General features: G+C 41.9%; 1 protein-coding gene across 2 annotated transcripts in view; it reads right to left on the minus strand.

Annotated features, from left to right (window-relative positions):
- Window positions 1–4,437: 4,437 nt before the first annotated feature.
- The window catches only part of tshz1 (teashirt zinc finger homeobox 1), a 44,237-nt gene continuing 31,662 nt past the window's right edge, over window positions 4,438–17,012 (minus strand). For both annotated transcript variants that reach the window (XM_061950010.1, XM_061950007.1), the window contains exon 3: window positions 4,438–8,576. In XM_061950010.1, the coding sequence (XP_061805994.1) occupies window positions 5,053–8,576 (3,524 nt within the window). In that variant the 3' untranslated portion in view covers window positions 4,438–5,052. The remainder of the gene's footprint in view (window positions 8,577–17,012) is intronic.

Raw genomic sequence — 17,012 nt, forward strand, 5'->3', positions numbered from 1 at the left:
GATATATACAGTCGTGGAATTAACACAATATTATGTCTAATTTGGACAACCAGGTATGGTGAAGACAAAGTACTTTAAAAAAAAAAATAATAATAAAATAAGATAAATAAATTAAAAACATTTTCTTGAATAAAAAAGAAAGTAAAACAATATAAAAACAGTTACATAGAATCTAGTAATTAATGAAAATGAGTAAAATTAACTGTTAAAGGTTAGTACTATTAGTGGACCAGCAGCACGCACAATCATGTGTGCTTACGGACTGTATCCCTTGCAGACTGTATTGATATATATTGATATATAATGTAGGAACCAGAATATTAATAACAGAAAGAAACAACCCTTTTGTGTGAATGAGTGTAAATGGGGGAGGGAGGTTTTTTGGGTTGGTGCACTAATTGTAAGTGTATCTTGTGTTTTTTATGTTGATTTAATAAAAAAAATAAAAAATAAAAAATAAAAACGATACCGATAATTTCCGATATTACATTACATTATTATTTAAAGCATTTATCGACATCTCTAGTATTCAATAATTATATCTAACCTACTTACAGTTCACAACCTTGTTAAATGATATGACACAATGTTGTTAATTAACACATAAACCTAGGTCAGGCTGATTAGAAATATAAGTACTAAGCAAATATTTTGCATAGGAATGGAATCATAAATAACAATTATGTTGTGCTAAAATAAATAAATGAATATATTTCTTAACTAAACTATCATTACAATTAAAAGTGCAAATGAAAATACAGCTTCACCACTTTAGTCATACATTTTGCATTTAACAAACTTCTCTATGATTATAGCTTGACTTTTTTCCCTTTGTTTGATATTGGTATTGATATTGTCATCACTGCCACAAGTGGTGGAAAAGTGTCTTCCAACTTAGTACCGCTGCGGCCCATACGTACCACAGCTGAGAAACACATATAGGGGGCACTCCTGGCCCAACAACGGGGTTAAGGAACGCTGATTTAAGAGACTCCAACTGGCACATTTCGCTTCAGAATTCACCCCAACGGGACTTTAGATAAAACCCAAGTAATTTGCATGTTTAGCAGGGAATCACAAATTGTACAAGCAAATGTTTCAGGCAGACACTGGCAACAACGCTATGAGTACATCGACAACAAGCAGCGGGCGACAAAAAACACTGCGGCGAAGTATACCCAAGGCAATGTTGTCAACTGTGATAAATCGCAATCAATCAAAATTCAAAAGTGGGATGAATCTGCTTTTTTTTTTAAATACTTGTTTTACTATTTGAATATGATAAAAAAAAAAATTAAAAAACGCAACATGTGAACTATGCATAAAAAAAATCCCCTTGAGGTGATACGCTAATATGACGAGGTCAACCAAAATAAACTGCCAGTAATAAATGCAATTTTACATTAGTTAAAATGCGGCTCTTTAGCAGCGCCCAGGTGGCTCCATGGAGCTTTTTCGAAAATGTATAGAAATGGAAAAAAGATTGAGTGAAAAATATGTTTTTTGTTGCAATATGGTTTCTGTAGGACAAACACGACACTAACCTTCCTAATTGTTAGAAAGTCCACTGTTTAATATGTTTATGCTTCACTGATGAGAGTATTTGGCGAGCACCGTTTTGTCCTACTAATTTCAGCGGCCCTTGAACTCACCGTTGCGTGGACTGTCTCTCAACAGTTTTACATGTACAACTTTCTCCGACACTGCCACAGAAAGACACGTTTTATGCCACTCCTTTGTCTCATTTTGTCCACCAAACGTTTTATGCTGTGCGTGAATGCACAAAGGTGAGCTTTGTTGATGTTATTGACTTGTGTGGAGTGCTAATCAGGCATATTTGGTCACTGCATGACTGCAAGCTAATAGATGCTAACATGCAATTTAGGCTAGCTGTATGTACGTATTGCATCATTATACCTCGTTTGTAGGTATATTTAATTTCCTTTACTTATGTGTATTTAGTTTATTTGTCCATGTTTCATGACACATTATCTGCATGTAATATTGTCTGCATTTCTGATAGTTGTTAGTGTGCCATGTTGTTCCAGACCACAGCAAACGTTAATCACCTCGCAAAGATTGTAATAAATCTATTAAAAGAAGACAGACTGCCATTTCCTTTAACTTGGACACACACATCTATACTGTTTTCACTGCTGGACTCTAGAAAGAGGTTCCGCAGCCTTCGAAGCAGAACCTCCAGGTTCTGTAACAGCTTCTTCCCTCAAGCCGTAAGACTCTTGAACGCATCATAATTAAATTATCCCCTCAACTCCCCCCAAAATGGATTAACTCGCTGGAATAAAAAAGACAATATAACATACATCCATAAACGTGGACGCATGTGAAAAAGTGCAATATATTTATCTGTACAGTAATCTATTTATTTATTTATATGTATTTGTATATATTTATTTATTTTATATATATATTTATATATATTTATTTATTTATATATGCACCTTATTGCTTTTTTATCCTGCACTACCATGAGCTTATGTAACGAAATTGCATTCTTATCTGTGCTGTAAAGTTCAAATTTGAATGACAATAGAAAGGAAGTTTAAGTCTAAGTCTAAGTCTATACCTTTGGTCATTCTAAGCCAGTCATTTCCAGGAGTTATCTCACTCTCTTGAGAAGTTTTACTAAAGGTTTCCAATGTTATAAAAATGTGTAGAATAAACATTATATTTCAACATTTCTGTCAACAAAGATTTGCGTCAGCCTGTGACTCATAGTCGTTCTGATAGTAGGCTAATATAGCTAATAGAGACACTTTCATTATTATATCCATCTATCCATTTTCTACCGCGTGTCCCTTATATAAGGCTTTTAATTTTTTTGCGGCTCCAGACAGATTACTTTTTCGTATTTGTGGTCCAATATGGCTCTTTCAACATTTTGGGTTGCCGACCCCTGAGTTAGTTCAATAATGTGACGTTACATTTCACCTGTGTCAAAAATGCAACTTAAATCACATCTGGAATAAAAATGCTTCTATTCATGACGCTTTGTAAAAACAAACCAAATTTGCCTTTTTTTCATCACAAAGATTTTTCATACATTTTTTTATACCATTCATGTGTGAGTTATAACATGGTCTTTGGCAGATTTTGTTAAGGGACTGTAACAATTGTTAATGATAATGGCTTATCTCACCTGTGTTTATTTAGTGTGAATTGTGTCCATGCCATGAAAACACATTACAGTCAACTGAGTAGAGTAAGCAAAAAGGCAGCATGTATTCTGTGTGTCATAAAAAAAAAAACTTGAGTTCATTTTTTATAGTGTCACCAGTCAGGAGACTACATCAAGCAGAACAGACACCCTTCTGATGTGATCACTGGTTAGAGTACACTGCTGTCATTAATTAATATAACACTGGCCCTTTAGAGCATGCCCTCCAAGGGCCAGTCACAAGCCTAGCATGGGTTTCTTACTGCACAATAGGCACTCTTACAGGCTTATCATTCCTGTCATCTTAAACATTATCATAATCAATAGTGGTATGCTGCAGCTGTCTCACACCAGTTGATTTTCTCTAGCTTTGAAAAGAGCAAAGCAGATTTGGTCTATAACACAAATAGTACGAGCCAGGAGGGAAGTTAAAATCTAAAAAAAAAAAAAAAGGGAAAAAATGTATTACACCGGGCTAGCAGTTTTTAGCGTCATTCCTTTAATTTGCAGCAACGATGATGCTCCAGAGTGTCTTATACATATGAAACGTGATGCTTCATTATGACAAATGAATACACAACCACAAATGCATGACTGTTAACAACTGCTTTGGGGTTTATTTTACAATTGAGAAAGGAAAAGAAACAATCTAATCTGCGCTAAAAATGTTTCTTTGTTGTTTCTTTTACAATAATGTCGATAAAACATTGAAATGTATAGTCATTGTGCATCGCTTATTTATTTTCCACACCATTCCATGCATCAAATTGGATGCACGTACAATTAAAATCATTTCTGTAAACCAAGCCAAAGAAGCTAAATTTGTATTTTCTTTAAAAAAAGACATTTTGTAGCTCTAGAGCATATATCTATGTACACAATCTGTTCTTTGTTTGTTTTTGTTGGGTTTTTAAAAAAATCATTTTAGTACGTAAAATGACAATATAAAAGTTAGAGAATGCGCACACCTTAAGATACAAAGACTGCCGAGTCATTTTAAATGATGAGATATGTCTGATGGGAGTACTGACATTTCACTGGTAATCATTTACAACTGTTCTCTTTACAGCTGAAAGCAACACCGGTAAAAAAAAATAAAAATACAATTAATAAAAAAAACTGAAGAGTTGAACAAAACAGCAAAGAAATGTGACAATAGGTGATACCTCACAACAAAAGTTGTTTTTTGAGCAAACTTGCATACAATGGCCACTTTTGACTCACTGGAAGCAGCAATTCAGTTGTTCCAAATGTTCATATAATCTTTTTTTTTTTTTATACATAATGAGCAAGCCATTCTTCTTCAAAAACATTTCAACAAAAAGGAACCCAATGTGATCGGGGGAAGGTATCAATCTCAAATGCAGGACGTTTTCAAGACATGTACTTTTTACAAATGCAAAAATTCAAATATCTAAGGTGCTACTTCAGTCTTTCAGGGGTATTCTTTAATTATTTTGGTGTATACATTTAATTCTCCTCTTCTTCATATCAAGTATTTTACAAATTTCCACACTTCCAATGCATTTTCGCTTTTACCATTGACACAGTAGTCGTATTTTTGCGATGAGAATATTAAAATCATTTCAACCTTGCGTCACTAAAATACATGCACAGATCGGACATATAGCATATAAATATATTACAAAATAAGTGTAAAAAAGGTTTGGCAAAACAAACAAACAAAAAACAACAACAAATCAACATGGTCCAGTCAGGCATTAATCACAACAGAACATTTCTTTTTACTTATTTCATTTTTTTTTTTTTTTTCTGTTGGCTCAGTTCGGCCCAGTGCAGTAACGGTGAACAATGTTGTTTTAGTGCAATGAAATTCTAGTCAGTTCCATAGCTGTCAATCACTGAGACCCTCCTTAAACAGTTTCCATTTTGTCTAGTTTCTCCAGTTTCTCCAAAGCTGTGACAAACACCAGGTGGTCCTCGGGAGACTTCCCGTGGGTCTTACTGAGGTGCAGCTTGACTGCGTGTTTGCTGACGAATGTCCGATTGCAAAGTCTGCACTGGTACACGGAGCCAATGTCGTCCTCTGACGTGGTCAAGGCTGACAGAGGACTGCCGAATGTCATTTTGTCCGTGATCACCTTTGAGGCAGCCTGCTGCTCCCGTAGGTGCTCAGTTGACAGTTTGGACAGGTCCTTCAAACTAAAGCCCAGGTGAGACTCAAGGTGGTTGATGTAGGAGGAGGGAGTCCTGAACTGGGAAGCACAGTCACCACAGAGGAACACAGGCTGGCATGAGTCCATGTTCTTGAGAAACTTGGTGCCCCCAGTCCGTCTCAGCTGGTACTTGACGTTAGCTAGCCAGTGAGATATGGTAGTCATTGAGAGGCCTGTGAACTTACAGATGTGGACTCTTTCCTGAGGGCCCAGGTCGGTCATGGCATAGCGGCCTTCTGAGGTCTCTCGCAAGCTAGATGCAAACTGTGCCTGCAGGATAAGGAGGTGCTGGGGATTCCAGTTGGACTGTCTCCCTTTTCTCTTCTGCACTGGGGAGAGATCCTCCAGAGCATCTTCAAATGCGCTGCCATCAGCATCTGACTTTTCTGAGATAGAAGAAGGAGTTGAGGATTTGGGAGTAAGTCTCCCGGTGAGGTTCTTTACCATATCAGAGATGTCCATTAGAGCATTTTCTCTCAGGGGGGAAGAAACTGTGTCAGCGAGGGTAATGAGAGGTTTGTTACCATTTACAAGAGTTTTCGCCACACTACTGCTGTTGTTATTGTGACTGTTAGTGTAAGACTTGTGTTTACTCAAGTCCATGGGTTGGTCGTTGGTTTCATACAAAGGATAGTGGTTGATGGGCTCAGCGGTTTTGCCCTGAGTAGGTGTGTTGAAGGCCGGTTTATCCATCATGCTGGTACTGATTTTGTACAGCATAGAAAGTGGGTCTGCAGCTGGGCTTACAGGTTTCGAGGCCTTACCCAGGTGTGTGTTCATGATTGACTGGAGTGCACTGAGGGGGTTGATAAAAGGACTTCCTGGTGAGTGATCAGTGATTATGCCGAGACTGTTGCCGTTAGTTACTGGAGACTGGCATGTTTCGGGGCCATTCCTTGAATTGTTATTATGGACATCCACAATACTTTCTTTAGGTTCCTTCTTGCAAATAAACTCAGAATCTTCACTGCCTGGGCTGGTACTCCTCATACCAGATGGTTTACTGCCAATGAGGTCACTTGGAGAGACCAGTTGATCTCGCTGCTCTCTCAGGGCCGGTGAGGGAGATTTTACTAATGATGGAGGCCGGCTTCGCTCCACACTCACCACCTTCTCCTCTTTCTCTTTCTTTACAGTGGCAGTTTTACCCGTCACTTTCTCGACCAGCTCCTCCATAGCAGTGACGTTACTTCTTAGGGGAGTGGGGGAAGAGGGGCTCCGAGGCGAGTGGATGACTGAACTGGGGTCACTCACAAAGTTTCGAATCCCACTGTTAAACATTGGTTGCATCTGGACACTCTGGATTGTGGGGGGCAGAACAGTAGCAGAGCTCTTTAAAGCACCATGGAGCTGGTAAGCCGCATGAATGCTAGGATATCCACCCCATGTTGGAGTGCCTGTCTGGGCCTTGGTAATGGCACTTAAAACTGTATTTTCAAGGGATTTAAGTATATCTAGACCTTCTTTAGGAGTTTCTTCCAGATCTTCTTCTCTCAGATATTTATATGATGTGGCATCTGCCTCAACTTTTTCACCCGTGTCATCTTTCTCCTCCTTGATTTTTCTGTCCATTGGCTCCCCACTTTCCACTTTCTCATCCTCACTTACGTCCCGCTTTTCCTCTGAGCAAGACGAAAGGGCAGGGGACACAGGCTGAGACTTGACACTATTAGGAACAGGCAGTTTGTTGGTGGTTGGTGGTAGTGGTATAGACTGAATCTTTTCTTCCACCACAGGATCAAACACCAGTTGTTTCCCTTTCTTGGATGCGGAATTTGTGACCTTTAAAAAGTGACCCGTGACCATCATGTGGGCTGTAAGTTGTTGTAGCGTATCATGCGAGCTACCACACTCCATGCATTTGAGGATCTGAGCTTTGCGAGCTTCAAACTGCCATGTATAGCTGGCACCATTCTGGTAGCCATAGCGGTTGTTTGCTGTTACATAAGGGTTAGCTGCTGCTTTTGGATCTTTGCTAGCATCCCCAAGTGATACAGTTCCACCACTACCACCAGTATGAATAGAGTCTGGGGAGCATGGAGATATTATAGCATCATGGATTGCTCGTTTTTTAGTGGATGTTGGTACGAGTTTAGTTGCCAATGCTGGCACCGGTTCTTTGAGAGGCACTTTCTGGTAATGCTTAGTCTTAATCATATGAACGCTGAGATCCTGCAGTGATTCAAATGAGTGCCCACAGTACATGCACTTTAGCACCTTCTGAGCATCTTCTTTCCCTTCCATCTCCATTAGGGAGCGCTTGCGAGGTTTAGACCAGCGCTTTCCATGATCTTCCTCTTTGTCTTTGTTGTCATCTCGATAGTGGCCAGTCTCATTCATATGGACCGTCAACCCCACTAATGTATCATAGGCACCGCTGCAGTCTTTACAGCGGAATTTGCTTGCACCAGTGAATACGGAGCCATACAACTTATTGTTTTGGCGGTACAGCTGGACAGTGCTAAAAAGGCTAGGCTCTGGTAAAAGGTGGTAGGGAGTCTGCTGAAGAGTTTTTGCAAGTGCTGCCTGGTGCCAGTCGTAGGCCACGCCACTACCGTTATTAGCCCCTGCACTGTTGCTCCCATTGCTGCTGGTTGCAGTGTGGCTATTAACCGTGCTAGCTGCTGTGCTATTAGTGTTAACAGTTGTAGTGCCGGTGTGGTTGACAGTGGCGCTGGAACTCCTGCCATTGTGGTGACTGTTGATCATGTTGATCCCGTTGCTCTTGTTTGTAGTTGTTGTGTTTGTAGAGACTGGGGCAGTAGAGGCAGCTTCTGAATTGGTGAGGACAGTGCTGACACTGCCAGCTGCAGCAGACTTGGATTTCATGATGTCCATTGTAATGCTGGACCAAGAGGCATCTGATATGAGGTTTGCATAGACGGCTTTCATCTGAGCCAGGCTATCCTGGAAAGAGAGGCCGTTGTTTGGTGTGTAGGGCAAAGTTGCACCCTCCTTCTCTTGACCATCCCGAGAGGAAGGGCTTTTGAAGTCTGTAAGTCGGTCACTGGCATCACTCAGCGGGGACCCATATCCAGCATCAGGGTTGGTGCCATTGCTGAGTGGCGAGTCTCTGTAACTAGGTGGCTGCCCTCCTACATCTTCCTCTTCCTCATTGCCCAGAAACTCAGTGTCCTGACCATCTAATGAGAGGCCATCATCCTGAAGGTGCTCTTCATCATCGTGAGCAGGTGCCTTAAGTTCATCTTCGGGCATGTACGCTAGAAGACAAAAATAGAAAAGAATGGGCGTTGGTAAAGTAAACTTCAGCATTCACAGTACATTAAAAAGAACTACTGGATAAACAACACTCGATAGGAAATGTGGCCTTTTATTCTTAACCATTGCAATTGTGCGTCTGTGTCTCCATGTATGCCTGCACGAGTTATACTTTACACACATGTGGCTCTGAAAGCATGTGGTGAAAAAAGCCTCCAAGGGAAATATAAATCACAGCGCTTCTGACAGTTGTCCTTTTCTTACCCAACTCCCTACTCCTTCACACATCCCTCATGTTCCCCGGGAAATGACTGGCTGTTTGGCCTTGTTAGCCAGCTGCATGCTTGCATGTCTAACTCCCTTTTTCCTTTTTGTTTTTCTGTTCTCTTAGCTTTATTGCCTCTCAATCATCCAGTACGTGAAGTTCAACTCCTCAAATGTTAAGATTATGCCACTGATCTGGATAGGGAGAAAAACACTAATTGGATGGTATTGCAGCTTTTCCTAACCCAATAAAATGAGCAGAAGGTCACTCCCATTTGAGACAATAAGCACAGAAACTGACAAAACAATGGTGTTTGGAATCAGGCTGCAAGTGATTGTCCAGGATAGAAATATGGGGCAGACAGACAGGAAACATGTAAAAGAACATCAGGCCGAGGAACAGGACATGTGTGTGTTTGTGTGAGTGTATAGAGAGAATACACAAACAACTTTCCGTACGTTGGAAAGACATGAAGTGGTTAGTAAAACAACTGAATGAAAAGTACAAATTGGGGAAGAAGGAAAAGTAAGAATGAAGTGGTGGGTTTTCCAGGCGACAAGAGGGGGATGCGGGAGAAAGAAAAGAGAGAGAGGGTGAGGGAGACAGGAAAGACAGCCCCCTAGCTTCTTCCTTTATCTCCTTCCTGCATGGTGAGATGTGTGTCCTAGATGCCAGTATCAATCTTTCCTGATGAAACAGATGTGCTGTCAGCTTCAAACGGCACGCTAACCTGTCATATCATAATCTAAGTGGACATAATACCTGATATATATACACTGGCACCATTTACTGCTGCCTGAGAGGAGATGGGTGGAGGAGGTGGGGGAGGTGAGCAGCTGCACCATGCACTGTGACTATGTGATGATGTGCATGTGAGCGCGTCGGTAAGTGCCTGTTTGCAAACGCACGTTTGCTTGCACGCTCACCATCACAATGCAGCTCATACTTTGCTGGCTGTTACAGTGCAAACGTCAGACCGCCGACCATAATATTGTCTATAAATTTGAGTGTGCTGTGTGCTGCTGATACAGCCTCTCCAAATGAGCAACTTACTCCGCCCAATGCCTGACAAGATTTCAGTGAAATGAGAGCACTACAGGAGAACCTGGCTACATTCAATCCTACTGACAGAGTGAGACTGAGACAGTTTCTAAAACTCCTGAAAATCCCCAACACAGCAGATTAGCATTATGTGATGTACTCTCTACATCACATCTGCACGTCTTTACCGTCTTCTGTTAGGGTGCCTTCCCACACTAACCTGCTTCCAGAGAATGTGGCCATCAATGCGTATCAGCCATCTAATATTCAATGCATCCTGCAGAGAGGCTATCAATTTGTCATGCACCCAAACGTACAGTAGGAATTACCCAGCTGAGTCACTGACGTCAGCTGCAGTCCAAAAAATTCTAAACCCCAATATTTGGCAATATGCACGCACACACGCATGCACACGCACACGCACACACACACACACACACACACACACACACACACACACACACACACACACACACACACGCATACAGAGACTGCAGCAGAAAAGAGAAAAAGCAGAAAAATCTGCGGATGAGTGACAAAACACAGACTGCAATAGGGAGGGGCTTCGAGCGATGAGCAGGTCGCCAGGGAACCCATTGACGATCCCTGTCAATCAATGCCTGTCCTGCCATGTTGTCATGGAAACAACAAAGAGGGAGCTATCAAAAGCATGCAGACAAAAGAGTGGCAGAGAGAGACATCTGTAAAAATCATAGGCAGCAACCAGATTGTTTTGCAAACCATAAATGTACATTAGTGATGAAACGTGGTTAAAGTTAGCCTCAAATAAATTATCTCAGTCTCTCCTTTGAAATGCCCATCTGACAGGATGCTGAAATCTGAATTGGCAATGAGGAGGTAAAAATATTAAGTGCTTCGTATCAAAGGTGTCGCTTCAATCACTGCTACTTGAAGATGTGTGATTCTAACTGGCAAACAGATTAAGCCACCGAACACCCCCCGCCCTTGTGTTCTGGACACGCATATGAAACGTTACACCATCAGGAAGGGGCGGGCGTAGGGTGGGCTAAGGCTGCCATCCCTGGCGGTTTGGTTTGCAGAGTGGGTGATGGCTGTGAGTAGGGCCATCTGCACGGGCACCAAAGCACTTGTCACTTTTGCTCGAGAACGTGCTGCTATCAAGGAGACAGGCGGTAGCGTGGCCAGGATAGCGCCACAGACTCTCTGTCACAAACTGCTGCGATCAAGCCCCCACCACCAGCCATACGAGATCACCAACAACGCATACCAGAGAGTCAAGATATTGGCATCCCTGTGAATCACTTATCCTCAGTATCTACGCATACAGTTCATACAAAGCGGGTTCTGAAATATGTTAAGTACTAAAAAGGTTTCTAGTAGCCCCTCTGGATGTCATAAAAGACTCTTTGAACAGCATAATGCAAAAAAAGGATTGACACACACATTATGGTGCTATAAAGTAGGTTCTCATGTCTCAGAAAACAAAATGTTCTTTGGGCTAAAGGACTCTTGAGTGGTAATAAGAGGCTGAAAGATCGGGCGATGATTATTCCAAATAAAAGGAAAGGAATCCTAGATGCCTGTTATAACTGGATGGACATTGCCTAAAATATTGTGCATTGTGGTATGCTTTGTCATTAAAACTGGTTCTTGCAGAGCAGACCAGATGAGGACAGTTGATTAAGTTTGGCAGTAAGCATCCTTTATCCTGCCTAAATAAAACATTGGGCCTCACAGAGTGACAACATGCGTGACCTACGAAAAGATCATCTCTAAAACATTCTCTCTCATACACAGTTTGACTTTTTTATGACTTGATTTCTGTAAACGATACCACATTGAATCCAACAAAAGTACACGTCTGCATTTTGGCAAGCAGTGAAGAAACAACACATCACTCAGTTTCAAAACTTTGCTATCTGTTTTCCACCCATCCGTTTTTTTTTTCCAGGCTTTCTCCCTCTTCTTTGCAGAGAGTCTGCTTGGTTGTTAAATCAATAACACTCTCTGTCAGGCTCGCAGAGCTTCACCATTTGGCCGCTGTCAAAGCCAAACAAACCAGATAAGAAAGGCAGAGGAGCGATGAAACAAGAGTGAAAAGGAAGAGATGAAACCAGTCAGCTTCTCCTCACCATTCCCAATTCTCCAACACCCCTTCTTCTATTTATTTGCACACGTTTCTTTATTTATTTGATGTGCGTTTGGGAAGAGGGGGCAATCATGGCAGTCATTTGCAGCACTAATGTCCAATCACAGGCCCTTTCACTCATGTGATTTAGCCAGTGCAAGAGTGCGTTTGCTGTGGAGAATGCTGCTGGAGATGGTTGTGGGTGTGTGGGGCGGGGGGCGTCGGCCCGGGCCGTTTAGGCTGGCTCCTAATAGGAAACTGGCAGTCTTATTCCTTCCCCAGATTCTGTTTGTCACCCTGCTCTCCATTACGTGCCTCTCAACACTGATGGCTTCAGACAGGAGCTGATCAAAAAGCCATCACTTGACCTACACGCTGTGGCAGAAAGAGACGCGCCCTGCACAGAGAGAAAAAGGAGGGGTGAGACGGAGATGTGATATTAAAAAAAAAAGAGGAGGAGGAGGAGTTTTGTGTGGCAGATAGGAGAGAGTGCCGTGGTGAAGGTTGGAGGCGAAGGGAGGGTGGGGGTGATAGCTCTCGGACCGGGACAAGAGGGCTGTAAATAAAATGACATTATTATTTCCTCTGTCCCGTCATGTAGAAAAGCCAATTATGGTAATGCTGCTGCCGGCGTGTCAGAGGGAATGTTGGGATGTGCTTCCCATGAAGCGACTAACATGAGAGCCATGCCCTACTCAAGAACACAGGCCTCATTTTGACAGGAGACTGCATTGGGAAGGCGGAGAGGACAGACGGAGAGAAAGGAGATGGGGATATGAAGCTCATAACAAAGCTCTGTACCTGGGCTTTGTTTTGTTAAGTGGAAAATATCTGCAACACCAATGGATATGTATTAATATTTCCACTCCCTTATATATAAATGGTTGAGGTGAATGTAGGGGTGGTATAGATTCTAGTACACTTTGATATTATGAATATGATTGAGATGCACCAACCACAGCGAAGATTTCAAGCTACAAGTTTAGGAGTTCAGGAGTTCTACTCTTGTCACACCTCAACATTTGACGAGATTAATTATGCAAAGACGACAGTGAAAGAGCCTGATATTGAGGGTGAAGGCGATCATTTACTAATTCGTTCATCTCATCGCAGCCGTCTCCGTTCTTTAAAAAAAAATGCTCCATAAAGGGGCTCACCTTAAACACTTTTGCTACCTTTCCGCGGTTGACTCCCATCATCCTGTCCCTCTTTCTCTTTTATTCCCATCATCCTCTTCCTCTCCCCCAGACGTGCTCACATGCCCACATGAACCCCTCCCAAGCGGAATAATGGGAGCATATGGCCCAGGCAGCACCTACAGGGCCTTAAATAACTGCAGCAGCATTCCGGCTCGATGTACCAATTTATCTCTCACCCCTCTCTACAGCCCATTTCAAAACACCTCTAGCCTGAGTTGAGCTCAGCAGATAGCAGCAGATGGGACATGTTGTTCTGCAGATACATATAGCTGCATAATGGACCTAAGCAGAAAGTGGTGTGTGAATGTGAATAAAGCGCTGTGCAAATGGGCTTATTTTGGAAATTCTGCCCTACCGACAAATATTCATTCATATAACTAAGTAAAGTCAGTTTGAGAAAGTAAATACAAAATCTCCCTGGGTGGCTCATGTTCAATGTATTTAACAGCTGCCATATTATTAGTGCTATGGGGAAATCCTCAATCAGTGTCTTGCTCACCTTGAATAAAAACATCATGCCTTAATGTATCTATTGGGGGCTTAACATTGGGAATACATGACTGTAGGTCATGCAGAAGGGGTCAGAGGGCAGACAGGTAGTCAGTGCTCAGCTTGCAGAGGTCATGCTCTAATGTAAATACATCAATAAGTCCCGCAGACATCCTTCCACCTGACCTCTAAAATGTGATTCATGGATTAACGGAAGGTCTGCCTTTGTAAGAGTATTTGTCCATGTGACTGTGTGTGGACAAAGGTGGGACATCCAAGAAGCTTGTGCATATGGTTAGCATGTGTTTGTGTGTTTTAGAGACAGAGCGAGAGAGAGAGAGTACAGAAAGAAAGTGTTAAGGTACAGCTGTTTTATTTATAGAGTAAGCACTATTTATACCCACCTCAAAGATCGGTTCAGAGAAGCAGTTTGTGGGCCATAGCCAAGATCACTCTCTATTACAGTGCTGAGTGCTTGGTACTGTAAGAAATATTGTCTTCTTTTTTCACATGATTACAATAACAGGGAGGTATTTACAGTATATACAGCTGTGTGTCAGTTGAGCGAGTGTGTACTTTGCCCACACCGACTGACTGAGCGTTCTTCATGGAGTACAGGAGGCTTTAACATGCCGTGGGATCAATACAGTGAACCAGCAGCAATCGATAGTAATTCATCTGGCTTTTTTTTTTACATGTTCATTCTCACCCACTCTCACAATGTACAGAACCACCACGGCACAACAAATAAATAAACACACACAACCAAAGGCATACCCAGAAGCACATAAACTCAGTAACACACCTGAATGTCTGAAAGGACCGCAGCCTCTATACGAATGAAGGTTCAATAAACCTGTGAGGAATTTATTTATTTTTATTGAGCATACCAGCCCTTCCTGGTCTTCTCAGCATAACAAGCTCTGTATAATTAAACCATAAATTTCGGGGCGCTCCTTTAATTACCATAGACAATGTCAGGAGGCAGCAGAGTAAACAAATGGCTTTGAAGTGAGCTAAAAAAAAAACACTTTGACAAAGATATTCGATTTGGTGTGAATGATTGTGAATGTTGTTGCACCTGAAAAGTTGGGAGTACAGTATATACCGTATTTACTCTTTGCTTTTCTCAGAGCGACCTTGAGTAAAACATGCTTTCTGTTTAGACGTATATTTAAGCATTTGTCTCCGTTATGGGTTATAGATACAATGTACTGTATTTGTGTGTCTGCATGCATGTGTGTACATTTCAGGTCAAGTCAACATGCAGGCCTACTTCCCAGCGGCTCAGCTAATTACACAGGAGCCCTGAAGGCCACTTAGAACAGGTTAACTAATTAACAAACAGACTGATTGCAGATTAATTGAGAAGTGTTCCTAATCTTCTCCCCTAAACACAATGACAAATGCTAACTGGTGCTAATTAGGCCGGTATGGGAGAGTGGAATCTGTATTTACAGTTGCTCTGTCATATGGACATGTGGCTTAAACACAGATGTCTCTAACACAAACCTGTTATATGCACTTAAAATCGTTCCCCGGTCCCTGCTATTTTATTTATGTCTGTAACATTTGGGTGGCCTATATACCTGAGTTCATGTCTGCTTCCTTGTAGGTCATGAAACCTGAAACCGCTTGAACACAATGGGCTATGGTGGATTACAACACCAAATGGAAGTAAAATAGGTCCCTTAGCGGGGGGACCTGATCCAGCACCCATCTGTGTGATGATTGCCTGCCAATAGAAGGTACACACCACTTTAGCTCCTTAACACCCCTCTCTGTCTTACGTATCAAAACAACTCCCTATTGGTTTGACTTCTTTTTTAAACTACAATCTACTTTCACTGATTAAGCATAAACCCACCACTGTACACTTCAATATGACACAAGTGCACATCCAGTGGTGTATAAAATCTGCATTTTTGTGGTATTTGTGTATTGTTTTGGTATTAGTTTGTAGGGATGTAGAAAACAAACTACACTCACAAGAACACTGAACTATTTAATGAATTAGTAAATCCAAATTGAGCTTAGTTATCTCTCTAAAAGCAGATATTGACAGATCGTATTCGATTATACAAAAGTATTTTTGAAACTATAGCTCCCACACACTCAAGCTGTGTCTTCAAAGTTCCACACCCCTCCCTAAACACACAGACTCATATTCCAGCTTGCCTTTTTCAACCTCCGGCCCCATCATCGCCCAAGTCTTTCTCCTTCCTAATGTTTCCCCTCTCACCCATGCACCCCTTTCTTCAGAGCCACCCGCACTTTTTAAATCCCCGCATCACCTGATCACACACACAGACAACAAATACACCCCCGAGCGCGCACTCCAATCCCCATGAACGCACACACAAACAATAGGTATACTGAAACACACACACAATCCAGGACAAGACAACAGCCAGTAGCAGCTGCTTCCATCTCCTAGCAACGGCCAGCCTGATACATGACCCAACGATGGATAATTACCGTAAATCACCACAGCTCACACACTAACAGGGAGATAGAGGTGGGAGAGCTGGGGAAAGAATGAGAAAAGAAGGATATAGTAGGGAGGGAGTAGACAGCGGGGTCAGAAATAGAGGGCCAGCACTAGTCATGTATGCACTCTTGCACCTTGAAGAGTTCAAATTCATTAGATTTTTGAAAAACACATGCATTCGGTCAACACACACTCCACAGAAAATAAATCTATTCATGACCACAGAGGAAAATACTGAGTTTCAGTAGTGTACAAAACAGACAAAAACGTCCACCTGCAGCTATACTCCGGCTGTGTTATCGCTGTAATCTGAAACTGCAGGCTCCACCTCCTACACCAGCACGTCTGTCAGAAGATTCAATGCTTTTATACTGACGCGCCAATCAAAAGGCTAGTATGTAGTGAAGGGTGGATTGGGATGACAAGAGAAAGTGCTAGATTGCTAAGAAAAAAAAAAAGTACTATACCCATACATTGGCTTTACTGTTTTTCATTTTACTGCCTACATTTCCTAAATGTATTCAGTCCGCCACAAATATCCTCCACTGTGATTTTATCAAATAACACACTGTGCGTACAAATAACAGAACTTGTTTGCATTTGTTGAAAATAAGGCTGTTGTTAAATCATCATCAGATTTTCAAAAGGTTGTTTACTTCCCGTCTGTCTTTCTCCTTCCATTCTTTCATCACTGCTCCTCCCTATTTCCCCTCCTTCCCTGTGCAAGGCCTGGCTTCGGCAGACATTTGATCTGGCTGCCTTGTGATAGATTGACAGGTAATGAGGAGGTTGAAGGGTCGTTGGAGACAGGAGCAGGTGTTCAGCACAGTCTTTTTGGCCAGC

This window comes from Nerophis lumbriciformis, linkage group LG04 (genome assembly GCF_033978685.3).
Source record: "Nerophis lumbriciformis linkage group LG04, RoL_Nlum_v2.1, whole genome shotgun sequence".
Classification (NCBI taxonomy): Eukaryota; Metazoa; Chordata; class Actinopteri; order Syngnathiformes; family Syngnathidae; genus Nerophis; species Nerophis lumbriciformis.